The sequence below is a fragment of the Exophiala mesophila genome, assembly GCF_000836275.1.
Source record: "Exophiala mesophila strain CBS 40295 unplaced genomic scaffold supercont1.2, whole genome shotgun sequence".
NCBI classification, from domain to species: Eukaryota; Fungi; Ascomycota; class Eurotiomycetes; order Chaetothyriales; family Herpotrichiellaceae; genus Exophiala; species Exophiala mesophila.
The window spans coordinates 4,924,049-4,948,442 of NW_015622505.1; the positions used below are offsets into that span (position 1 = coordinate 4,924,049).

The window sequence follows — 24,394 nt, forward strand, 5'->3', positions numbered from 1 at the left end:
TGCATATGGTCTGGGCCTAAATCTACTCCGTAGGTGCTTCTCTACCTACGGAGTACCTTCGACGTCCTCAAGGATCACACTTCCGGGGTTGAAGTACCAGCCAATCAAATGCGCCCAGCCTCCGAAGTCGCCATGGAGTTCATCTTGAAACTTGTGGATTCCGTGAATCGTTGGCCTCGAAATGACATCGTGTGCTCTTCTCTTCGCCTCTGACAATTTATTATCACATTTTGACCTTGTCACTTGTCACATTCCCTCCCACCTTCGAACACGTTCGACCTAATCACCGTGCTCGCTTCATCTCCTGCACGCCCCGCACCCTGACTCCATGAATCTGAGCATCTAGGTTATCACAGGACGAGGATTCTTCGAGATGTCCATTCGCTGTGGCCGATAATACTTACGCCTTCCTCTGTCCCCGTCGTGGACAGTCCTGACCATACCACCACGACAAGAAAAGCCTTGCTTGCACCCACACCACTCAACAATGTCATCGCTAGACATTGGGGATCTCAATCCCTCACAACAAGAAGCCCTCCAGACCTATACCGCAGTCACAGACCAAGACCCTGTGGCTGCAATCCCGATTCTTCAGAGAGCAGAATGGAATGTTCAGATCGCCATAGCTCGCTTCTTTGATGGAGAGCCCACCACAGATCCTGTTGCGGAAGCACGTGCTGCCCTTCCCGCGACCACTTCACGAGGGACTGCAAATCTACAGTACGAAGAGTTGCTCGCCGCCAGTCGGCCCTCTCTCCCTCGTCCAGACCCCGACAATGTGGTTGGCAGAGTTGATACGACTGCGGGCACCACTACACATTATCGCCCGAACTTCATTTTCTCTCTCCTCTTTACACCTGTCAACATCATCTACCGGATCTTTAGCGCCATCTTTTCCCCTTTCGCCTTCCTAATACCTGCTTCGGTTTCACGCATCTTCGCCCGCCTGCTTCAACAGCAGCAGCTCCAGTCCAGGCCCACACGGCGGAGTTTACCACCCGGCGAGAGCACAGCAAGATTCGTCAGAGAATTTGGTGAAGAATATGGAGACGAGAATACAGCGCCGCTGCCATTTGTAGAGACGGGTTTCAATTTGACTCTGGATAATGCGAAGCGAGATCTCAAATTCATGTTGGTCGTGCTTCTATCTCCCAGCCACGAAGAAACCCACAACTGGGTTCGAGAGACATTGCTGTCCAACCAGTTTCGTACTTTTTTGGCAACACATCAAGATGAAATGACTCTGTGGGGAGGAAATGTTCAAGATTCCGAAGCATATCAGGTTTCTAGCAGCCTTCAATGCACCAAGTTCCCATTTGCCGCTCTCATTTGTCAAACAACTGAATCTGGATCTTCCAACATGACTGTGGTGTCGCGAGCCACTGGGCCCATGTCGGCGTCGGAATTGGTGGCCAAACTCGGCGCCGCCATGACCTCTCACCAGGCTCAACTCTCTGCGGCCCGGGCTCAACGAGCAGAGCAGCAAGCATCACGTAATTTACGCCAGGAGCAGGATTCAGCGTACGAGAGATCATTGGCACAAGACCGAGAACGAGCCCGCCAGAGGCGAGAGCAACAAGAAGCTGCCGAGCGTGCCGAGCGACAAGCACGAGAGCAGGCGGAGCTTTTGGCCAAAAAGCAAAGAGACATTGCTCAGTGGAAGCGATGGCGGGCGCAATCACTTCCTGACGAGCCCCCGGCAGAGGTCAAGGATGTTGTCCGTGTCAGCATCCGCATGCATTCAGGGGAACGGGTCATTCGCAAGTTCAGATCTGAAACGGATATGGAAGAGCTGTACGCTTTTGTCGAGTGTTACGAGATTCTCGAGTCGGATGACGCCACGGGGGAGAAAGACGTAGAAGAGCCTGCAGGCTATACCCATGAATATGGGTTCAGACTAGTGTCTCCCATGCCGAGGACAGTCTTTGAGCTGGCCGGGGGTGGCTCCGTTGGCGAAAGAATAGGTAAAAGTGCCAACCTCATCGTCGAGCCCATCTCTGATGACAATGACGAGTCCGACGAAGATTGAGGTTTCAAGTGCAGGCAGATATTGGATCCCTAGCGCGCAAATAATAAATGGGCTGCTTACACGATAACAGTCATCTCATCGTAGTTAGCGGCTATTCCATGTGCAACCTCACATCATCAGAGGTCGAAGACCCTTGATCCTAGTAACGAACGACTGTCATGGCTCTTGAGCATGCCTGCAATTGACGCAGGAACAGTCTAAGAGGGGTTGATGGAACTGGTGATGTTGGGTATTCGTATACAGTTGGGACTAATTGAGCCCTCGACCAGGGCCAGGAACTCTATGCGATGGTCAAGAAGTTAGCATCCTTCCCCCATATCTCGCCCGTATTCGTAGAATTAAACTGAGCTCTCTTTTCGGCCTTTTTTTCAGTGGAGTCTCGCTTGGAAAGACGGCAGACACTCGACCCAGTTGAAAAGGATTCTTGAAGCGCATGAAAACCCCACATAATGTCTTAGATGATACGAACTGCCCGTTGACCCTCGGGTATAAGGACAAATTCTTGTCCAAGACTTACCACCAGTTTGGATGCCCAGATTCGTTATCAAGCGAGTGGCTCATTGAGTATGATAGTACTCGTGTGTACAGTCAGCTGGCACGGTCCAAGTGTGAGTCCTGTCACCTGCGGCACTACATTCTGGCAAGCAGAGCATTTGTTCGACCTTCCCCGACCATAGGTAGTTACTATTACCAAATCGTCGGCCCAACTGTTCCACATTATCAACAACTACGTCCAAGTCTAAGCAGAGTTTTGGCCAGAAAGGGAAAGGGGTTCATGTAGAGGGTCAGCACCAAGTGGTCGCATGGCCTTCTGCAAATGTACAAGAACCTTTCCACGGAATCGGCACTACCGTAGGTGGAAAGGTGCGCACGCTGCTCATGCATAAGGTAAGTGTATGGAGCACAGTTCACAAGATGCATGCGTGTACGTACGGAGTACTGTGCGTACAATTACATGGGCATCTGGCCGTACTCCGTAGATGTCCCTACCTACTCCGTAGGTACAAAGACCCAAGCCCCTGGCTCTAAACCTTACCCTAGTTTTGTTGCCTGCATAAGGCGTTTCAAGGACGCTTTGGGCTTCGTATGGCTGCAAGCAGTCCGAGAGTTTGGCTTGGTGGAGATGGAATGTCGATGTTTATGCAGGTCGACAAGCACCACTGAAGGTTGTGGGGTTGGCTCTGGAGAAGGTTCCCTAAATTAATGATGATGAAATAAAGACCTAAGTAAAAGCCACTGGGTCCCCAGAATTTCGCTAATCTTAGAGCATGCATGGGTTGGCGTACGGAGTACTCGGCCTTTTCTGATAGTAGACGAAATCAAACACATGGGTTACAGCTTGTAAATAGAGGGGACCATCTCTCTGTTTCGAGTCAAATAAGCTTGGAGGGAGGTGTTGCAACAGTCCTTGACTCTTCGTTATCGTCAAATGTACTTCTGAAGCTAATCTCCTCCAAGCTACGTACTATTAATTAAGTACCTAGGTATCTAGATACTATAGTTTTCCTAGAGTGACAACCTGGAAGTTCACGGACGGGCCAGACTGACGCCATGTCGAATAGAGCACATGTGGTCAAACTGCTAACCTGTCCATGCATCTAAGTTTGTTCAGGTTCAGGCGAGGACATGACGTTTATAAGACCATGCGGTTGTTCGTCTTCCTCGGACGATGTCATTACTGGACTTTGTACGTATAACATTACGTTGCCTGAAGAATCAGGCAACCCAGTCTCTAGGGGACGTACCTACCTTCCTTACCTGGTAGGTACCTATCAAGTTCCTGACAACATCGCCTGGTGGGGGCCGAGGGGGCGCCACTGCATGCCTGGCGTCCAAGACTTGGCTTTGCCGTAGGTATGACTATCGATGTCTTTAGCTAAAAGGCCCTTTCTCACGCACATCTCCTTGGAGATCGGCAACGGCAAGTAATCTCCCCACAGCCCTGGAAATTAGGGAAAGCCACGCCTGGGATCTCAGGCCGACAAGGGCGATTGACGCCCAGGTTTGCGGATGTCGTGCCGACCATGTTCACATCGATTGATAAGGATCTAGATACAGGTAGTTAGGTAACTACGACGCCTAAATACCTCCCTACCTAGGTGATTGGATTGATTGATTATTGTCGTCGGTACGTGCCCTCTGCAAAACTCACTGGCATGCCTGTTCTTCAAGCCGTCGCAACACTAAACAAAGCCGTGGATATGCCCAACTGTAAGTAGCCCGTGCCGAGTCTATGACATGTCTAGGTCTTGACTTCATAGCCCACTCAGCGCCACCGTCAAAGCTGAAGATCTTGTGTGTGTGTTTGTACTGGGCGGCCATAGCGGCCAGGGCGGGACCCAAGGCAGGTCCCAATGCTTGACATCGTCAGGGACCAGAACTCAGCTCGGCGACTATGGAGTTGTCAGTGGGCACTGTGACATTGCTCCGGTTTTCAACGTCTTGTTTCTAGGTAGTCAAATGCGGTTCTGCTCTGATGTCTGCTGTGAGAGACCCGGAGACGTACAGTAAGAAGAATCCCAACAAGAGGATTCTCGCTTCTTGATCGTATCCTCTTCATCTCTGCGTGAGCCTCGTTGCTTGCTGTCCTTTGATTCACTGATAGGCATCCCTGTGGCCTGATGAACTTTTGTATCTTGGGGCATCCTCTGCCAATAATTCTTCAGCTCAGGCGACCCTCGGTGCCGTGTCCTGTATGCTTGACTTTGACCATGCCAGAATCTTCCAATCCCAACGACGATGCCTAATCCGAGCAATACCCACCCCTACCCACTGTGCCACTAAAGCTTCCCACTTGTCACCACCTTTTACCCCCCCGACCATGGATCACTGACCATGGACTAATATCCGCTTCTGCATTTTGCCATGTGTCAACCAGTCGCTCTATCGAACTCTCTGCCGCCTTCCTGCCTGGGCTGCGAGAGCCTGGTCCTTGTCCTGGTCCATGATCCCAGAGTCCCTGTGGCTGTCAAGAAACTCTGCCTGCGCTGACCCCATCACCTTAACCGCATTTGCTTTTGACCTCTGCCACACCCGACCAATCATGAATATCCTCGATATTCTTCAGGAATGACTGCGGCTGTATCAAGGGGATAGACGGTTGACTCCAACTGGACCTCGTCAACGGCTCGCTGCAAGTTGCAAGATCTCGACTTCAACACTTTGCATCCTGTCGACCTTTGAAGCCGTTGCTGCATTTACCCCGGATCAATGTTGTGTGTGGTCGCACTCCAACTTTCACATCCAGACGTCCCCTCTCAATTTCTCTCGCCCCTACCAAGCACATGCCGTAAACACAAAGTTCAAGGACAAAGCTCAACATAGACTCACCTAGTCCCTTCGAGGCCCGTCCCTTCATTCATCCCTCGAACCCTGGTTCTCGCCTGGTGGTCATAGAGCCTCACCTCTCTCAATTCTACTGCGTTCCGAACATTTGTCGAGTATACGGAGTACGTATACACTGCACTGTCCCTCACTCAAGTGGGAACTCTCAGGTGGGTACGGGCACCGGGGCGATGGATCTGGCGAGAAATTTTATGGCCAACATTGTTTACTAAAGCGTCAAGACTAACACATGTTCTTTGCACAGTAGTCAACGCCGTCATTGGGAAATTCCGAACACTGTCCTAATTCGATCCTCTTCTGCTCTGTCGGGCCATACTCACCTCAACCCCCCTCCAGTTCACGATAGACCTGCTTAGACGGAACAGCCGTGATCAAGAGGAAGACATTGTCAAAAAGCCTGTTGAATCATTGCTGTATAAATCAATTTTCGTGTATCAAAAATGCTGGAGACTTAAAGGCCTGTCCTGGGGACACAATATCCTGCACATTTTTTTACGACCCACCAACATCCTGTCTCCAGGAGATAAGACATACACTGCTACTGAGAAGGATCCATTCAAAGCAGGATCAGGAACATCGCCGTACAAATACATGAGTCCTCTTCATCTCGCCTCCAACCAGGACACACAGCGTGCATGATGGCTTCAAACCAGAGGCCGGTGATGGGGCCGCCGGAAACACCAAGTCGCTTTCTCCAGCAGTCTCCAAACCTCTTCCCAAGCTTACAGTTCTCGCCCGACTTGTATGCCCATCAATTCCCTTCAGGTCCTGCAACGGCCCCAATATATCCTCAGCAACGTCTCTTTTGGGACTCTTCCACCATGCCATTCGAAGAACCTACGCTTCCTCTACAATATCAGGACCCTTTCCAGATGAGCCCTGCGAGTTTCAGCTCCTCGTTTGCCTCATCGTCCACGGTTGTGCCGACCTTCTCCCAGCCGGATACATACTTCGACGACCAGGCCCTCGACTTACCTAACATGCCCCGAGCACCTAGCTTCACCCATGTTGACCACTCAGGATATCCTGCTCCATTCACTACGTCCCCTCGCGTACCTCCGCCGCAGATGGAAAACCCAAGCATGTTCCTCAGCTCCCCAGCACGTCGATTCGGTGGGCCTGACCAAACATTTGGTAGACCCGGGCACCATGCCGTTGTTGACCGACCCGCCTATTCCCACCAGAAGGAAGAGTCTCGGCGAGAGCTGGAGATGAAGAGACTTCGCAGGATGGATGTGAAGCAGCCGTCCATCACACGGTCTGTGATGGAAGCTCTCAAACGGCCAGTCTCTCCCAAGAGGGACAGTAGACCCGGACTGAAGAGAAGCTTGACCCACACCGGCGTTCGTGGCGACCGCTCGTTGAAGTTGCAGACTCAGACACCCAATGGACGACGCTCTCCTATGCCCGGAGAAGCGAGTCGAAGCTTTCTCCCGGGAAAGTCTTCCCCTCTCAAGAGCACAGCAGACCCAATCTCACGCACCCTTGCTACGAGCCGGAATGCCAACACTAAACGAGGCTCTTTGGCGCTGGCGATTGATGAGAATGGCGTGGCCAAAACTGTGCTGACGGAAAGTCAGGCCGGCCCTGATTTTGACGATGCCATCAGCAGTACCAGTGAATCTTTTGATGAGGCAGACTTCCACATGATTCACAGCCAGCACAACTCATTTGCTTTCCATGAAGGTGAAGCTGTTGGAGGGCCCAATTACACTTTGAACCAGCGAGCATACAACCATTCGAAGAACAGCTCATATTCGACCATGGAATCGACAGCGTCGGCGAGACAATCGCACAACAGCTCACAGTCGAGCTATGCGAACGGGGTTCAAGGCGACTTTCCTTCCAATCGCCGGAAGCGACCGTTGCCCAGTCGATCGATGCAGGATGATGTCTTGATGGAAGATGAACCTTTTCAAGGCAACGCCCAAGCAGCGTTGCGGGCCATCATTCAGGACCGCTCTCGCGGCATGGCCGTGAGCGAGAGCGCCATTTACCCGCAGCTGCATTCGTCTCCACCACTGGTTCAGAGCCAGTATGCAACGTATCAAGGCTCGCCTACCACGATAACAGATCCGGACCTAGCCACCCCGAGCACGGATCGAGATAGCATTGCAAGCAACATGAGCACACGGTGCGTGTGTCACAGCACGCACTTCGATGGTCAAGTGCCTGTGATTCAATGGTGAGCCAATGATTTTACCTAGAGATACTGGGCTGTTGTTAACGATTGTTGTGATAGTGATTCTTGTTCCAAATGGCTCCATCTTTCGTGCGTAGGCATCGACCACCGTCGCCTCCCAGAAGTGTACATTTGCATCTATTGTTCACAGACGCCGACATCGATGCGACTGACCAACGGCCACGGACGTACAGGCGAGTCGATGAAGCCAGGGCTTCGAGCTTCGGTCTTGCCCAACACGGCAAGTCCGCTTGCTCACAAGTCAGCCAAAAGATATCGATGAATGTGGCAAGCACGGTTATTGTTTTGTCGCTCACACTCGACAATGTCCCAACACTCTTCCCGTTCACACGCCCTGTTACAAATATACACTGTTTTGAACACTTTTCTGAAGCGAATTTAGCGTTGCTTGTCTTGTTTGTGTAGGTGGACGAACAATTGGCAGGACTGACTCATTTGTTCTACGTGCATGCATGGGCAACCATGCCAAGGGGGCTCTTCCTCATACTTGTTATTGTAATGCATCATTGCTTGGGAGGCTAGTGGGACAGTTAGGAAAGGCATGGTCCCCGATTTCAACATGTCGAGATTGTCATAGCATACTGTAACGATGAATAAGATTCCTCTTTAGAGACATAACACACTGGATGTTCTAGAACTGTGACAGACGAGTCCGTGGTCTAGCCCGGAGAGAGTGGAAGGGACGATATGTCTTGAGGACTCTCCAATCAGAAGACAACAACGAGCAAGGAGAAAAAAGGTTGACTGCCTGAGTAACTTGGTCCATCAGGGCGGACCAGATCATGACATGATGCGATTGGCAACTATATTCGATCTAAAGAATGGGTGTGACTTTACGAGGGAACGACACGAAGCGGATGGGCGCCCGGCTGCTGGAATGAGCGGTTTCAGATGTCCGATCGCACAGTATTACCAACATGACTGACCCTTGTATGGACCCCGAGAGAGAGGGGGGAAGACGACATTCTTCTCGAGGATAGCCTTATAAAACCCCGGATGTCTGGGTCATGTCGATCATGGATAGTGTGAGTGTGAGTGTGCTAGCCTGACTGACATACAGACGTTTGCTGGGTCATCTTTGCAGCGAAATTCCCAATATGGTTGGAAAACATCTTGTGACGGCTCTGCTGACGACGACACTAACACTGACGGGCAGTGTGTCAGCTGCATACCTTGATCTATTGATCTCAAGCCTTTGCACCGAGGTCGGCGTCACCGTCACGGTCGGGGCAGACCTTCTGACAACGACAACGACGGTGACAAAGGTTGAGACGACGACGTTGGCCGCCACAACAATCACCAAATCATACACCGAGACAGTCGCCGCAGCAGCAGCAGGCGCGGCCGCTCCAACCAACACAGCATTGCCCGCTGGATGCTTGAGCAGCGGTCAAGCCAGAGAGATTGTGGGCTCTTTCAAGACAATCCTCAGTACAGCAGACCGAGTGCTTGCACTGGCCACAGCACAGTCGTTGATAGCGGAGGAGTTTGTCGAGACCAGTGATTCATTGAACTCGTTGGCTGGGCTAATGGTGAGATGACCAGTCAAGGTCCCCTGACGAGTTCGATGCGGGCTTCTGCTAATATCCTGTGATTCATCTATATCAGCTCGGTAATTATACCTACCCTTCGAAATCGGCGTTTCTCGACACGATTGTCAAGACGGCGGGAATCCCCGAAGTCACCACACTCGATATTGTGCATGACTGTGGTCGCATTGCATGGTATTGGGCCGGCACTGGGATTGGCAGTGGATTGCAACAAGTGCGAGGCGTGTATCTGTTGTACTTGACGCCGGATCGCAAGCAAGTCTCAATGGCATTGCTCGAGTTGAACAGTCTCGCATGGGCCAAGGATGATGGATGGAGAATCAGCCGTCCAGATGGAAAGACGTATTGAATGAAGGATTGGGGGGTGGGGAGTGGGAACCGAAGAGTGGGATGCCAGGATCGTCAGTGTGATTCCGTTTTGGGGTGATTTTGTTTCTCGTGTATTCTGTTTTGTCTTCTTAGTAGGATTCTTGTGGAATGAACCTGCCTACCTCTTAAGGTTGGTATTTGTCGATGTGTGTTTGGTTGGAATGTGAGTTGTTGGAGGGGTGGTGGTTCATGGGTCTGGATTGGTCTGGAATAGACAGACTGGCTGACTGCGTCAGAAAGCCACAGGCACGTGTGACCGTGTAATCTGGAGTGAGTGTCTAAGAAGTGTCGCGTCTGCCCATTGGAAAAGGAGGACCAGGGGGCATATGCACCCCCTAATGGCCACAGAGGACTCGTTGGGGGGACCCTCAAGCGTACCTCAGGTACCTACCTACCTACGGAGTAGGTATGTAAAGGCTTAAATTCCCCTGACAGGTCGCCACTGGGCGCCTCGGACTCAAACCCAGGTCAAGATGGCGCCCTTCGGCGTGATTAACCACCTAGAAAAACGTATAAACAAGGGAAATGCAGTTTGGGTTTGGTTTGGATGATCAGGCAACCAAATCAAATAATGGCACGAACAGTTACTGTTGATGTCGCTGTCGATGTCGATGTCTGATCACAACAGTCTCAACAGTCACAATAGTCTCCCCTACCACCAGGCACGCTGACAACAAAAGAGTCTGAGAGTCCAAGTCATAGTCTACGAGTACAATAATAATGATCAACACCAGCATGACCTTGAATAAACAATAACCACATGCACTTAATTCCCCCATGCATGTCATTATCATGTCCAGTGCCCACTTTGGCCATTTTTCCCACCATTCAACATCCCAAGTCTCATCCATTCATGCATTCGTGCATCCACCTCAGCCTCTGCCTAGATTCATCCCATGACCTTTCTTCCCCTGAACGTCATACTGTCACTTTCACCCCCCAAATAACCACCCGCCACGCCTGCTCGTCTCATTGGAATCTTGGTGCTCAACGACTTCACCGACTCAGTGATTGACCCGCCGTCAAGCCAATGCATGAAACAGAGACTGGCTCGCGTCGTGGTCATCTGCTCGTCATCGACCCCGTATAAACCCCGTCAAATTCGCCAGCCTGACTTGGCTTTGGCCTTGCGCTGACTCTCGCCACTGGGCGTCCAATCATCACCGGCCAGACCCTGGTTGCAAACTCTGTGCCAACCACGCATTCCATCCACTCTCTATCTTCTGACCTTCACGACTCTCAACTTCAGCAATTCAACAGCGGCCTACTTAACCAAACCAAAACCCACTGCCATTGTCATCACTGTATACTCGCCGTTCTACAATCCAACCTCACCTTCATCTTGACTGCTGTGTCCCTTTCCTCGCCACGGCCATAGCCATGGCCACGGCAACCGTCACTGAGATCCTCACAACCACCATCCACGCCACTGCTGCCACCGCCTCCAGTTCTAATCGTGCAACTCCTCAAGGCGGTGTGTTCGAAGGTGTCAACCCCACTCATTATGACACCAAAAACCCCATCACTCTTTTCATCATCCAGGCCAGTATAGTCATTGCTTTGACCAGAATCATCCATTGGCCTTTAACATGGCTACGCCAACCTCGTGTCATCGCCGAAGTCATCACCGGCATTGTCCTGGGTCCATCAATTATGGGTCGTATCCCCGGCTTCACTCAGCATATCTTCCCTACCGTCTCGATGCCGGCTTTCTCCCTCGTCGCCAATCTCGGTCTTGTCCTCTTTCTCTTCCTGGTAGGCCTTGAGGTCGACTTGAGATTTTTGGTCAGTAACTGGCGTATTGCCCTGAGCGTCGGAGCTCTCGGAATGGCCCTGCCATTTGGTCTAGGTGGTGGTATCGCCTATGGTCTGTATCACGAGTTTCGTGACGATGAAGGCGTTGCTCCCATCAGCTTTGGGGTTTACCTGCTCTTCATCGGTGTTGCCATGGCCATTACTGTCAGCCTCTCCTTCCCCATTTTGAATATCTTCTTCCCTGTGCTGACAAAATCTAGGCATTTCCGGTCTTGTGCCGCATCTTGACTTCTCTCAAACTACTTGGTACACCCGTCGGTGTCATCGTCCTTTCCGCTGGCGTAGGAAACGATGTTGTGGGCTGGATCCTACTCGCTCTTTGTGTCGCCCTGGTGAACTCCGGTGCGGGTCTCACTGCTCTATGGATCCTCCTGGTCTCTGTCGGTTACTGCTTGTTTGTCGCCTATCCAGTTCGCTGGGCCTTCTACTGGCTCCTTCGTCGTACCGGAAGTTTGGCTAACGGCCCAACCCAAGGCGTTGTGGCTATCACCGTCATGCTCGTTCTAGCTTCGTCCTTCTTCACCCAAATCATTGGCATTCATGCCATTTTTGGTGCCTTCATGATTGGTCTCATCTGTCCTCACGAAGGAGGCTTTGCAATCAAGCTTACCGAGAAGATCGAAGATCTTGTCTCCGTTCTCTTCCTGCCCTTATACTTTGCCATGTCAGGTCTCAATACCAATTTGGGTCTCCTCGATAGTGGCATGGTTTGGGGTTACGTGGTTGGTGTCTGCGCAATTGCATTCATCGGCAAAATCGCCGGAGGTACTCTAGCCTCACGACTGAACGGCCTTGTTTGGCGCGAGTCTCTGACAATTGGCTGCCTCATGTCGTGTAAAGGTCTAGTGGAGCTGATCGTTCTCAACATTGGCCTCCAAGCACAGATCCTTAGTACCCGAACTTTCACAATTTTCGTTGTCATGGCTCTTGTCACAACTTTTGCCACAACACCCCTCGTCGTCTGGCTCTATCCGCCATGGTATCAAACCAAACTTGAGCTGTGGAAACAGGGAAAGATTGATTGGGATGGCAACCGCCTGCAACCTGATGACGATGACTCTTCCAACAACGAATCTGATGCTCTCACAAGAGTTGACGTTGCTCGAAAGGTCCTCGTATACCTCCGACTTGACGGACTGCCATCTCTCTTCACCATGGTCAATCTGTTCGCCGCCAAACGAGAAGATCTCGACACACTCGAGCCCAAAACCACCCATGAGGCCGACGCTCCTAGTCAACCCACTTTGCTCAAGCATCCCGGGGCTTTGGCCTCCGTCGTCACACTTCGACGGCCCCTCCAAATGCACGGTCTCCGCCTTATGGAATTGACCGAGCGTGAATCCTCTGTTATGCGTGTATCGGAAATCGAAGAGTTCGCCGCTCGAGATCCTGTCATCAAAGCCTTTGGTACATTTGGCCAGTCGCGCGACATTGCTGTCGGTGGACAGATTGCCGTCGTCCCCGATCACAGTTTCAGTGGAACACTGCTGTCTCGCGCAAGAGAACTCCGATCTGACTTGATCCTCCTTCCTTGGTCTGAAACTGGAACCATGAGCGAATATCCCAATCTTTTTGACACCAAACCTTTCGACCCACTCGCCAATGCCGACTTCAGCACTCTGGCCCTTGAAATCTATCGCAAAGCTCATGAGCACTGCGGTGTCGGCGTTTATCTTGATCGGACAGTCCTCTCTTCCAAGGATAACCTCAATTCCTCCACCTCCACTGGCCACCAACGAACACACTCCAATCCTGTCGTTGATGCTACTCGTGGTCTCGCTCGTACACAGACAGGACTGAGCATTGGAGTGGGCGACCAGACTCGCACTACAGTGCACTTTGGTCTGTCCGAATCCGGCCGTTACCGAATTTTCGTTCTGTATACTGGCACTCAAGACGATCTCTACGCCATCCGTCTAGGCCTACAACTCACCAAAAATGATCTGGTCGATCTCAAGATCATCAATGTTCAAACCAGCTCCGCACTTGAATTGCACGATTCCGATGATGATGACATCAAACATAGCGCCCATCGTGTTGATAGCGCAATGGGAGACCCCCAGTCCCCAAGCGCACTTGTCGCGGCCGAGTACGCTGCAATCCAGTCGACGCATGCACATTCGGACCAGTCACGGATATCCTTCACCGATCACATCGTTACGGGACCCTCTGGAACCAGTTTAAAGCCAAAATCAAACCAATCTTCGTCCATCGAACCTCTCGTCCATGCCATGTCTGAGCCGAGTGGCGCTGAAACCATCGTCATCGTTGGACGCAACCCTGTCCCCTCTTCCTCGGGTGGCATTCTCAACGTTTCCAGCGCCAGTGAAACCCGAGCCCTCGGGTCAAGTGGCACACAGATTGTGAAGACGATACGAGAAAAGGGCATCCAAGCAGCAGTCCTCGTTGTGCAGGGCAAGAAGGAAAAGTCTCCTGCCGAACTAGAGGCTGAGAAGACTAGACCAGGCACAAGTGAAGATGTGGTGATGGCTTAGTCGGCGATCGTGGTGTCATGGAGACTTTCAGCGTGTCTATTGTGCAGGTTTTTGTAAGTCGGGAGCAAGGATTTCGAGCAAAGAATACAGGATATTGGGAACCGATCAATCGATCGCAGGGACAGCCCCTGATCTCTTGGGAGCCTTGGTAGGGCAAGGCGTTGGTATTTTTTATTCTACAAGGTGTTCACTTTTGGGTGGGGTCATATCGTGTTGGACACCCGGTGGGACATATAGCTACCTAATGACATATTCCCTGCTGTCTAGTGTCAGCCAGCGAGACTGTTCGCCAGACTCATTGAAATACTCGTACGTGTACATTGAATAATGCCTAGATGTTATGTTAGCTTAGGGGGGACTTTATTTGGAGAATAAATAAATGATAGGAGTCGCTATCCACCAACGACCAATCAATCGAAAGAGTATAAAAATCGTTTTGAAGATAGAGTAAGATTCAGATATGCTACATGCAAAAGGAAGGAGAAAGTGGGTGTCGAATTCATTCAAGTGGTATCTGCGTGTCACTGTCTCCTCTCTCACACTCATACATTCCTCTTCACTGGCCCTTCATCTCTCCTCTCCTCCATCAATGAAAATTATTTGTTCCGTCAATGGCTAATTTGCTTACTTTCCCGTGGGAGCTATGATTGTTGAATCGAGATTAAAGGTAGCACAGGTTTTGCATTTTCCGGGGCTATGATAGACAAAGAGGATCGGGCATGTTGAGAGCAACTTCGAAACCTGGATATCTGGAGATTTGGTTTGATTCGACTATCTGCCCACGCGAATAACGCCGGCAGCAACAAGTTTTTGCACCTTAGATCGAATGCCCGGGTTCTTCATGTGTTCATTGAGAGCGGCGGGATCACCCTTGGCCTGTTGCAGGATGGATTGCATGACTGGATCGGAGAGGATTTGCACTACAGTCACAATTGTTAGCGTGCCTTTACACACTTGGGGCTAATGATGTTCTGCCCCAAAAAAGTAAAACATCATTGGGTAAACTTACTGATTTCAGGGTCCTTTTGGATTCTCGCACTGGTCTCTTCCTCTGTTTCGCCCTGTCTTGACGAATACATGGCCTCAAGTGCTTTTTGCTGTTGTTGTTCAATCTCCCATGCATTTTTTCCACCCTCGTCGTGTTCACTGGCCTCGGTGCACACGTCCAGACATTTGTTGTACTCTTTCATACCGAACAATGCTTGAGCCTTTCGCAGATATGCCTTGATGAATTTCGGGTCCCGTTTGATGGCTTCGTCACAGTCTTGGATGGCGGTGGGGAAGGCGAGTAATTTGATCAGTGCTGCTGCTCGGTTGCTGTAGCCTCGTGGGTCATCTGGAGCTCGTTTTGTCAATTCCGTGTATGCGTCGACGGCGGCTGGCCAATCTGCAGCTTTAAATTTCTCCGCGCCCAAAACTCTAGCTTCTTCAGCCTTGACAGGATCAATATAAGCATCCTTCTCGGCCTTGATGTGTGCCTTTTCAGCGGCTTTCAGTTTGGCGAGGATGTCGGGGGTGCGGTGCTCCGTCAGCGACTTCTGGTAGTTGATGATTGCCTTGGGCAGATCACCAAGTTTCTCATATGCGGACCCAATTCGACCAAACGCTTTCGCAATGATCTTGAAGTCGGCCAAGATTTGCCGACCTTCGTCGATTGCTTTCTCGCACGCTTCAATGGCTCCGGGATAATCGCCTTTCTCGAATTTGGCGGCCCCGAGGTTGGTCAAATATGTGATATCTTTGTGGAGGTCCCATGCTTTGCTGTAATGCTCAATGGCTTCGTCGAATTTGCGTTTTTTATAGTTTTCGGTACCGAGTTTCTTCTCCGCTTCGGCCTCTTCCTTTGCCTTTTTGGCAGCCAAGGCTTCTTCATCTTCCTCCTCAGGCTCGGGTTCTGGCTCAGGTTCTTTCTTCTGAGGCGGAGGAGGGTTAGACTGTGGTCGAGCATCTGGCATGGGGACGTCTTCTTCAGCTTCGAATGGTCGACCTGAAGCGGAGGCACCGGCACCGGCACCTGCGGCATCAGGATTCCCTAACTGCATATCGACGCCCAGCAGAACCCCCATGACCTGTAAGAAACGAGGATCACCCAGTTCTTGACCCATCTCTTGAGGATTCTTGGCTAGACGCTGTAGCTTGGCCATAAATTGAGGGTCGGCAAGGTAGCCAGAGGTCTTGGGATTGCTGGCTAGTTTCTGAATGAGTTGTGGATCGTTGAACATGTTTCCAAGACCATCGAGACCGCCGGCACCAAGGTCTGCACCGTCTTCTCGAGCCTCAGCTTCGATGGCTCGGTTGACAGCATCGAGGCCGGACTTCGCCTGGGCATTGGAGGGCTCAAGCTTGAGGGCTTCTTCAAAAGCATCTTTTGCACCGATGAGGTCGCCTAGACCGTGGTAGGAAGCACCCTTTCTCCCCCATCCCTTTGCCCAGTCAGGCTTGATCTCGGTGGTTTTGTTTGCATCGTCGAGTGCGTTTTGCCATTCTCGAAGTGAAGCATATGCGCCCGAACGATTGGAGTAGAGGACATGATTTGTTGGGTCTAACTCGATTGCTTGGGAGAACTTTTCACTACTCCAAGGTTAGCTGATGCCATGGAATGTGTAGGAAAAGGCAAATACATACACAGCAGTCTTGAAGTCTTTGGCAGCAAAGGCCTTGTTTCCCTCAGCCTTGAGGGCGTCTGCCATGGCTGGTGCAGTGGAATGAGAAGGAATGGAGAATGGAATCGAACGTAGATTTTCCTGATAGGCTCGGTATAGTCAGATTAAGGCTGGCTTGAGGTGGTTATCCGAACAACCAAAGCAAAAGGCAAAGATGTTGTACAGTGAGGAAAGGAAGAACGCTACAAGGTGGTGTGGTTGCGGGCGGGACTGAAGTTGCATGTCCACGAGGCTGAATGTGTCTAGAAAATTCGGTGCCTCGACCAGGCAAGCGGGGTGGGATTTGGCCAATGGGAGGCTTTTGTTTGTGTGACGAGGCTGCCGGCGTATTATTGGTAGACAGGCACGCGCAACCACAGCAAACCACAAGCGCATGGAGATGTAGTATTATGTATGGAAGATGATATAATTGCCATACATTCTAGCTACTTGATTGTCGTATTGTTTTCATCCTTATTCGATTTAATTTTGCCAGCGGAACACTCACCAGGAGCGTAGAGCAACGATTTAGAAGGAGGACCTCAATCTTCTTCCAGACCCAACTCGCGACCCTTCGCGCTTTCCGTAAAGTTGTGGCCAACCCCGCTACCGTTCCTGCCCTTCAAAATTTCGAGATCCACCATTAAATCCACAGTCAAAACCAACCAAGTGGAATTTCTCTCTCCCAGCTCTTCAACAAATCTACACTCTTGATTCTTCACTGAGCATGAAGCGGTGACAGGTATTGACCCTTGCTACTAAGAATCCAGATCTGGTCTGCACAAGTGCCGTCGGACCACCATGTTCTGCCATTTCCCTCCGCATCGGTAGCACAAACCAAGCCGAAATCCAGACACAAGGGCAAATATGCCTCCTCTTCCTAAAATTACCGCATCTCCTACCCCCGGTCCCTCTGGTTTCAACAGAGGCAGAGACAGAGTTGCCGACTCCCTCTATGCTTGGTGTCGTCAAAACTACGACCCGGGCTATGTCTTTTCCCAAGAAGAACTGCTCAGCGCAGGCATCATCCCCGAACAGAAGATCGAAATCCTCCTTTCATCCACCCAACATCTCGTCCAGAGAGCGCTTTTTAAGATCCATGACAGGTCTGGCGGCACTATTGGCTGGGAACTGGTCGAAGAGGCGCAGGCTGCAAAGTATGTCTATCTCAAACAACACCTTATTTCATTCCTCTTCAGCTTGTCCTAACCAGACTTCCATCACAGCTTTGCCAATCTAGGTCGCGATGAGCAACTCGTCTACAGCTGCATTGCCAATGCCGGCAATGCCGGCATATGGAACAAGACCGTCAAGATGCGCATCCAGGCTCATGCCCAGGTTATCGAGCGCACTTTCAAGACTTTGTCGACAAAGGGCCTCATCAAGCCTATGAAGAGTGTCAAGAACCCAGGCAGGAAAATGTGGATTCTGGCCAGTCTGCAGCCCAGTGAAGAGGCCACCGGCGGCTCTTGGTACACGAGCGGAGATCTCGACACCACTTTGCTTACAATAATTGCCGGCGTGATTGAATTTTACGTCGCTCAGAGATCATGGCAAGAACAAGACACTACCGAGCCGTCCTCAAACAACAAGCGGAAAGCTCCCGACACCGGCTTCGACGAGAATAACGATGCCCGGTCCAAGGCGATCAGAACAGAAGGCTTAGCCCACAACAAAGACAAAGGGAAATCCTCTAAATCCGCACCTCCCCAAAAGTCATACCGGCCATTCCCCCCCGGCTATACCGCCTACCCTACCCTTCAAGAAATTTCTAGTCATGTTCTCAAGACAAAGGTGACACAGACTGTTTTGCCAGAGAATGCCATCCACCAGCTTCTCCAGGTCATGGTGTACGATGAAAAACTCTTCACAATGTCTCGCAGGCCTACCCCTGAAGAGGACTTTGACGGCGAAGGTAGCGTGGTGATGTATCGTTCATTCAAGACTCCTGGCGCCGTTCTCGAGAAGCATGATCTTGAGCGCCGGAAGGAAAGTCACGAGATTAGCCAACACACCAGGCTGGCGCTTAAGAGGCAAGAAGAACTCGAGGATATCGGCCAAGGTGGTGCAAATGAAGTGCCTTGCATGAGTTGTCCTGTGTTTGATATTTGTGGCGACGGCGGCTCGATCAATGCTCTCACTTGTGAATACTTTGCGGATTGGTACACCAAGATCGCCGAGGCCGACATCGAAGCTGGGAATGGGATAGTTCCAGACAAACACCCCACGAAGCAGAGAGAACGAGACAAAGGCCACTCAAAAGCAGGTGCTGTTGTGGATATCGAGATGGAAGATTGACATGACAGTTGTTGAATAGCATATGGACGGCTCCTAAGCATCGTGGATGGCGTTTTTCTCTGCTGGAGCCCCGGTTATTTGTAGCAGGCTCTTGTGACGGCCCAAAATTCAATCACATATGTGGACATTGTTTGTCTATCAGATGGAGGTTAGCTGGTGAAAATGAGTGAGCGAGATAGCAAGATACCCTGACTTTAGACATGGTTACTGAATCAACGGAACCATTGGTCAAAAATCCATTCTACCAAAATGAAACATGATTTCTCTGGAAGCAATGTCGCGGCACAACACACAGCATATCTATACAATGGCACCTATACAAGATCTAAGCTCGGTGCTTGCTCTCATCCATGTGCAACTATATGCCTGTCTTTCTCTTTTTAGCCAGCAAGAGGAGACGTCGATCTTCATCAACATGCATGTCGTGAGTTTGACCTGTCGCAAAAATGTCCAAGTGCCCTCCAGCACCAATATCCTTGAATCTTCAAAGCATCCAACAATGACCTAAGCAGAGGATATCCATTCCTATTTCATTCCCGAGCGCCGTCTTTTATCGTCCCCAAACTGGCAGTAATCGCCCTGATTTATGCGCTTCCACTCGTGACGCCGCCAACTGGCCCTCCTGCAAGACCTCCACCACTGGTGGGACCAAGTGCTGGCGCCGCTAGGTTTGCATTACCTCCTCCGCCAGGCACGCCGCCATTTCTTTCCAGTTCTCTCCTCTTAGATAACTTGCCGAATAGGCCGCCTGCGCCGTCTCGCTCTTCCATCTTCTCCTCCTTTTCGGCTCTTTTGGCCCGGAGTTCTTCTTCAGCCTCTTCTCTCCATCCCTGGATATCTGGAGGAATGTACTTCATTTGCACCGATGGTGCCGTGCGGATAGTGCTTAACTGGTCTCGTACGTGTTTGATGATGCGTTCAATGTCGGCTTTGGTGTTCATGTTCTCTTTGCGCCAGCCGCTGAGATTGGGGAAGAGAGTAAAGCCTTCGCGGCGGAAGGCGTCGCGGTAAGGGGTGTGGTCGGGAAGTTCGGGATTGAGGGTGCTGTCGGCGCCAATGCAGATGCTGGTCTCATGTGCCCAAGCGCGTGCGACGTTGCGCGGTGTATAGCCACCACCACCAACGACTAGAAGAGGGAGGCCGAAGCCCTTGACATAGGACACACACTGGCCGTGGCCACGGATGTTGAGGTTGAAACAGCCCAAACGATCATGGCCTAGACTGTCGGCGCCGCACTGGAGAACCACAGCTGTGGGCTGGAATATTTTGATGCAGGGGTCAACGACATTCTGGAAGAGGTAGGCGTAACTTTCATCATCGATGCCATCGTTCAGGGGCACATTGATGGTAAAGTTTTTGCCAGGGTTGTCGGGGTGAAGAGGTCCAGTTGACTCAAGAGGCCCAGTGCCGGGGAAGAAAACCTCGCGGTCGTACTTGTGGAAGCTGACACACATGACTCGATCGGTCGACCAGAAGGCTTGTTCCACTCCATCACCGTGGTGAACATCAATATCGATGTATAGCACACGTGGATGATGACGAAGGAGCTGTAGTATCGCTAAGACAATATCATTAACGTAACAGAAGCCCGATGCTTCGGCTTTTTTAGCATGGTGCAATCCACCGGACCAGTTGATGGCGATATCGGATTGTTTGTTGCATAGTTTTCGTGCGGCATCAACAGATGCGCCGGCGTACAGGCTGCAATAACGAAATAGACCGTCAAAGATGGGGCAATCATCACCCACGCCGTAAATAGCAGACGAGTAGCCTTGTGGGCCAGTGGCGAGTTCTGGGTACATTTCGTATATGTTCTGGGGCGTGGCGATGGAGAGAAAGTCGACGTAGTCATCCTTGTGGAACTCTGCGATTTCGTCCTTTGTGGCAGCTCGAGAAAGGTATGAGTCCATAGCGGTATGCATACCGTAAGAAAGAACCAGAGATTTGGTCAAGGTTAGTCGCCATGGTTTCATGGGGTGAGTTTGGCCAAAGTGATGGCCCTCAACCTCGGGGTTGTAGTGCCATGATACCGTGTATCCTTTTGGACGTGTGATGCCGTTGTTTTCGACCTCACGTTGAACTTTGGCCGAGAGACTGAAGGTTGATGACTTTGCCGAGTCATATTCTTGGACTATGGAACTTGGGGCCATGATTTGGAAGGCGGGGTTTGATAACGCGTGGGGGTGGTGTTGGGTATGAGTCCACGTCAAGACTGAAAGGTAAAGGTGATGGAATATACAAATGAATCTAGTTTCTTTCCGGTGATCATAATGCGCAAGATCTGGTAGTTACTGATATTCCACGAAAAAGAAATGTCCGACGCAGAAAAACAAGATGTGAAGAATCTTAGTATCAGGCAGGTATCGTGTCCATCTCAGGCGACGATGGTGTCAACTCAATGGTGTTGCGCGCAAATGATGAACAAGGGATTCTGTATATGGTGGTGTCGGGTTGACTCAGCACGGGGACGCGGGACCGTTGGAAGTATGACTTTCAATGTGATGATGTGACGAAGATTTGAGATCGCTTGTAGAATTGAATGTTGAAAGATGTAGTTGTGGCTGAAAAGAAGATTCAGTGAAAGGAAAAAAGATGTGAGTCAGACCAAGCAATAGCAGAGGAATTCACTTAAAAATGAAGTCACTTTTGACATAATGGTTTCTGTCAGACCGTGACAAAATTCATGAGGCTGGAATGTTCTTTTGAAGTGTGGCGCAGGTGCCTGCAGGTGGCGTGTGGCTCCTTGATCCTGCCGTTACAGCGTTTTTCTGCTGCAACCAGCCATTCTGTCAATTTTGACGACAACCTCCCACACCAATCCATCAATTGATCATCACCAGGCGTTTCAGATCATCAAAAGATCCCTGGGAACACGTGAGAGGGTCAAATCCATACTCTCTCATATCCTTAAAACCCGTCGTCGCCTTGCTGCTGAATCTGCAAGCGACCATCAATCACTCCCAGCGCTGGCGGTGACTGCCTTGGCCTGCTGACTCACGAAAGCTTGGGACAGTAACGTTCTGAAATCAACTTCAGTCTCACTCTTTGACGCTGAACAGACAAGCGTCATCATGGCATCAAATGAGGATTGTGCCTCTGTCCTAGAGTACTTTATCCATGAAGCGTCCAATTTGCCTGCAGAAATATCTCACATGCTTGAGGAGATCCAGGCCAAGGATCGCGATTTACAAAAACTCATGTCCGTCATCAGCCAGAAAGATGCAAACATCCAGAAGCATATCAAGGCCAACGGGGTCCTCGCCCCATATCCCAAAGAAGCGGAATACGCCGAACTAGCCAAGAAGAATTATGACTTATCTACCGCTCTGCAAAATCAAAAGGTCGTCTTAAGCGAAAAGGCATGCAATCTTCTTGAAAGACAGGTTAAGAAACTTGACATCAAGATTCGAGAATTACAGAACGACGGTCAACTGACCGATGGCCCTCCTATACCTAGTGTTTTCAACCGCAAGGAGACGCAAAAAACACTGGCCGAGGTGCCACCTACTCTCCCACTCCAAAATGCCTCTGTCAGTGCCCTGAATGCCAACGCCCATCGAATCAATTCCCACATAGCTTCGACGATGCAGCAAGCACAACCCAGACAGCTTCCACAAATCTCTACCAACAATACCCCGACACAACGAAGCTCGGCTCCTGCCACGCCTGCCTCGACCGTTCAACAACAACGACAGCGGGAACGTGAACATTCTGCTGGTGCAGATACGAAGAGACGTAAATTGGGCAACCCTATCGTGGGTACAAACCTTCCCGCTCAACCCAGCAACCTCCGCCAGTCGTCTCTCGGCCCTGGGACGCCAAAGGCGGGCACCCCTACAGCCAGTGTTCCCGGTCGGTCTGGGAGTATCCCCCGTACAACCGCGACTCAACAAGCTACAGTTCCACCTAAGAAGTCGGGTCTGTCGAAGAAGGTGATACCACATCAACAAGTCAACAAGCTCAAACAGAAAGGGATCAATAAAGCAAGACTCTCTGTGGGCCGCAAGAAGGGACAATCGCCATCGGTGCGAGGTGGCCGGGGAGGAACCGCTGCATCTGAAGATGCAGATTCGGTTTTATCTTCGGCCGACGCCTCAGAGACGGACGCATCACAATCTCGGGGTCGGCGACGAAGCAAGAAACAAACGATCGAAGCAGAACCCGAAGCTGCAGAAGACGAAGAAATGGAGGATGATGAGAACGAAGACAACAAATCATACTGCTTCTGCAATCAACGAAGCTATGGCGAGATGGTTGCTTGTGAGAACGATGACTGTCCATACCAATGGTTCCACACCAGCTGCTTGCAAATGAAAAAGGTGCCGGACGAGGACGAAGATTGGTATTGTCCCACATGCCGAGAAAAGCCGGAGATTATTGCCAAGGTTCAGTCCAAGAAGAAAGCGCAGGGTCGCAAGTAGTACGGAGTAGCTACAGTAGTAGATTATACCCCTCCACGCCCTCTCATGATTAAATCCATATTTCTCTCGAGATGGAGAATGAGATATGTTATGATAGACTCATTGCTTGCCCAGAGTTCAAAATTAATCATGGTTCCCTACGGAGTATGCTGCTGTGACTGAAGTTGACTGAGGACATCGAACCATAGATAAAAGCAGAAACTTTAGCTTGTGCCACAGCCGTTGTTAGAAGGGACTTAGAGTTTGCGGGTGATCCAGCATCAAGCCTTGCTCATTTCTTACCAGGACTTCTTCTGTTTACGAGGAATGAAGTGGAGGTCTAGGGTGTGTTCAGGGGTACTGTCACGTCGGACAAGCATGGCGCCCTTCGCCTTGAGCAACTGCTTTTGTACTGCTCTGTACGAGATGTCTGTTGAGGTGTATTGCCCGCGTGTTGCACCTGACTTGGCTTGACTGGTCCGTCCTGTCAATCGGCCATGCCCAAAGAAACGCATGTCAGATTGAGATTTAATTTTCCGCGAGTTTCATTTTGGGAGGACGGAGAAACCTGTTGGTTAGTAGGTAGTACCTACGGAGTAGTACATACGGAGTAGTAGTAGTTGTTGCGCTTTCCCTGGTCAGCGATAAGGATGACGCAATCTTGAGAGTGAAGCGAGAGAATAAATACAGGTGCTGACCTTGGAAGTTGGAAGAATCATTACCGTTGGCAAGCACGCCTGTCGTATTTCTACCGTTCGGGCGCCTCGGGCCATGGTTGCAGTGAATTTTCAGCTCTGAACCACCGACTGGATCCCTCCCAAAGACCAACAATGAGGCTAAACAAGTGGCGAGCCAGGCTAAATATGCGGGCAACGCGTGCTATCATGGTTGTTGTGGGAAGCGAGAATCGATCGTGCAAAGTCTTCGTGGAGGGACGATAGAGTGTGTCAACAGCATTAATCCTCACCAATCGAAGGGTCTCGTTGGGCCGCAGGCATCCTTTCAGCCACAGAGCCCCTACCAGATAGTCTACAGGGGTTCAGCTGGGTTGACCCGGCCGCGAGGCTCTTTAGTGGCCGAGGATTACGGAGTAGGCGTCTTGCAGAAGGACGAGCGCCCCGGCACCCTTGATTTCAAGGTCCGTGAGCCCGAGGTGTGCCCCATCTTCCGCAATGATCTACCCAGGTCCCAAGGCCTCTCAGGCCCCAGATGAGGGCGCATAAGCGTGCTCACTACCCTAGTCTCAAG

At 50.9% G+C, this 24,394-nt stretch overlaps 7 protein-coding genes across 8 annotated transcripts; 5 read left to right on the plus strand and 2 right to left on the minus strand.

Moving 5' to 3' along the window:
• The first annotated feature begins 245 nt into the window (after window positions 1-245).
• PV10_03507 (uncharacterized protein) lies at window positions 246-2,084 on the plus strand. Its single transcript, XM_016367962.1, has one exon. The coding sequence runs from the start codon at window positions 488-490 to the stop codon at window positions 2,027-2,029; it is 1,542 nt and encodes a 513-aa protein (XP_016227480.1). The 5' UTR covers window positions 246-487; the 3' UTR covers window positions 2,030-2,084.
• Window positions 2,085-4,999: 2,915 nt separating this feature from the next.
• Window positions 5,000-8,189, plus strand: PV10_03508. Of its 2 annotated transcripts, XM_016367964.1 has the most exons (3): window positions 5,000-5,523; window positions 5,619-7,559; window positions 7,617-8,189. In XM_016367964.1, exons 2-3 carry the CDS (start codon window positions 6,010-6,012, stop codon window positions 7,837-7,839), a joined length of 1,773 nt encoding a protein of 590 aa, XP_016227482.1. In that variant the 5' UTR covers window positions 5,000-5,523; window positions 5,619-6,009; the 3' UTR covers window positions 7,840-8,189. The 2 variants fall into 2 exon arrangements, with proteins under 2 accessions (XP_016227482.1, XP_016227481.1); XM_016367963.1 differs by having other exon boundaries at window positions 5,000-7,559.
• Window positions 8,190-10,554: 2,365 nt separating this feature from the next.
• On the plus strand, window positions 10,555-14,158 carry PV10_03509 (uncharacterized protein). The gene is made up of 2 exons (XM_016367965.1): window positions 10,555-11,455; window positions 11,512-14,158. Exons 1-2 carry the CDS (start codon window positions 10,877-10,879, stop codon window positions 13,804-13,806), a joined length of 2,874 nt encoding a protein of 957 aa, XP_016227483.1. The 5' UTR covers window positions 10,555-10,876; the 3' UTR covers window positions 13,807-14,158.
• Window positions 14,159-14,191: 33 nt separating this feature from the next.
• PV10_03510 (uncharacterized protein) lies at window positions 14,192-16,673 on the minus strand. The gene is made up of 3 exons (XM_016367966.1): window positions 16,432-16,673; window positions 14,816-16,377; window positions 14,192-14,726 (listed from the first exon to the last, which is right to left on the minus strand). Exons 1-3 carry the CDS (start codon window positions 16,494-16,496, stop codon window positions 14,578-14,580), a joined length of 1,776 nt encoding a protein of 591 aa, XP_016227484.1. The 5' UTR covers window positions 16,497-16,673; the 3' UTR covers window positions 14,192-14,577.
• A 236-nt stretch (window positions 16,674-16,909) lies between these two features.
• On the plus strand, window positions 16,910-18,984 carry PV10_03511 (uncharacterized protein). Its single transcript, XM_016367967.1, has 2 exons — window positions 16,910-17,605; window positions 17,675-18,984. Exons 1-2 carry the CDS (start codon window positions 17,316-17,318, stop codon window positions 18,744-18,746), a joined length of 1,362 nt encoding a protein of 453 aa, XP_016227485.1. The 5' UTR covers window positions 16,910-17,315; the 3' UTR covers window positions 18,747-18,984.
• Window positions 18,985-19,009: 25 nt separating this feature from the next.
• Window positions 19,010-21,261, minus strand: PV10_03512 (uncharacterized protein). Its single transcript, XM_016367968.1, has one exon. The coding sequence runs from the start codon at window positions 20,894-20,896 to the stop codon at window positions 19,331-19,333; it is 1,566 nt and encodes a 521-aa protein (XP_016227486.1). The 5' UTR covers window positions 20,897-21,261; the 3' UTR covers window positions 19,010-19,330.
• A 287-nt stretch (window positions 21,262-21,548) lies between these two features.
• Window positions 21,549-23,326, plus strand: PV10_03513 (uncharacterized protein). The gene has a single exon (XM_016367969.1). The coding sequence runs from the start codon at window positions 21,818-21,820 to the stop codon at window positions 23,165-23,167; it is 1,350 nt and encodes a 449-aa protein (XP_016227487.1). The 5' UTR covers window positions 21,549-21,817; the 3' UTR covers window positions 23,168-23,326.
• The last annotated feature ends 1,068 nt before the right edge of the window (window positions 23,327-24,394 follow it).

Coding starts and splice junctions, on each gene's coding strand:
- PV10_03507 (XM_016367962.1), top strand. CDS start 488: ATGTCATCGCTAGACATTGGGGATCTCAATCCCTCACAACAAGAAGCC.
- PV10_03509 (XM_016367965.1), top strand. CDS start 10,877: ATGGCCACGGCAACCGTCACTGAGATCCTCACAACCACCATCCACGCC. Junction 11,456..11,511: donor GTGTTGCCATGGCCATTACT/GTCAGCCTCTCC, acceptor GACAAAATCTAG/GCATTTCCGGTCTTGTGCCG.
- PV10_03508 (XM_016367963.1), top strand. CDS start 6,010: ATGATGGCTTCAAACCAGAGGCCGGTGATGGGGCCGCCGGAAACACCA. Junction 7,560..7,616: donor CAAGTGCCTGTGATTCAATG/GTGAGCCAATGA, acceptor TTGTTGTGATAG/TGATTCTTGTTCCAAATGGC.
- PV10_03511 (XM_016367967.1), top strand. CDS start 17,316: ATGCCTCCTCTTCCTAAAATTACCGCATCTCCTACCCCCGGTCCCTCT. Junction 17,606..17,674: donor GAAGAGGCGCAGGCTGCAAA/GTATGTCTATCT, acceptor CTTCCATCACAG/CTTTGCCAATCTAGGTCGCG.
- PV10_03513 (XM_016367969.1), top strand. CDS start 21,818: ATGGCATCAAATGAGGATTGTGCCTCTGTCCTAGAGTACTTTATCCAT.
- PV10_03512 (XM_016367968.1), bottom strand. CDS start 20,896: ATGGCCCCAAGTTCCATAGTCCAAGAATATGACTCGGCAAAGTCATCA.
- PV10_03510 (XM_016367966.1), bottom strand. CDS start 16,496: ATGGCAGACGCCCTCAAGGCTGAGGGAAACAAGGCCTTTGCTGCCAAA. Junction 16,378..16,431: donor AAAGACTTCAAGACTGCTGT/GTATGTATTTGC, acceptor ACCTTGGAGTAG/TGAAAAGTTCTCCCAAGCAA. Junction 14,727..14,815: donor CCAAAAGGACCCTGAAATCA/GTAAGTTTACCC, acceptor TTGTGACTGTAG/TGCAAATCCTCTCCGATCCA.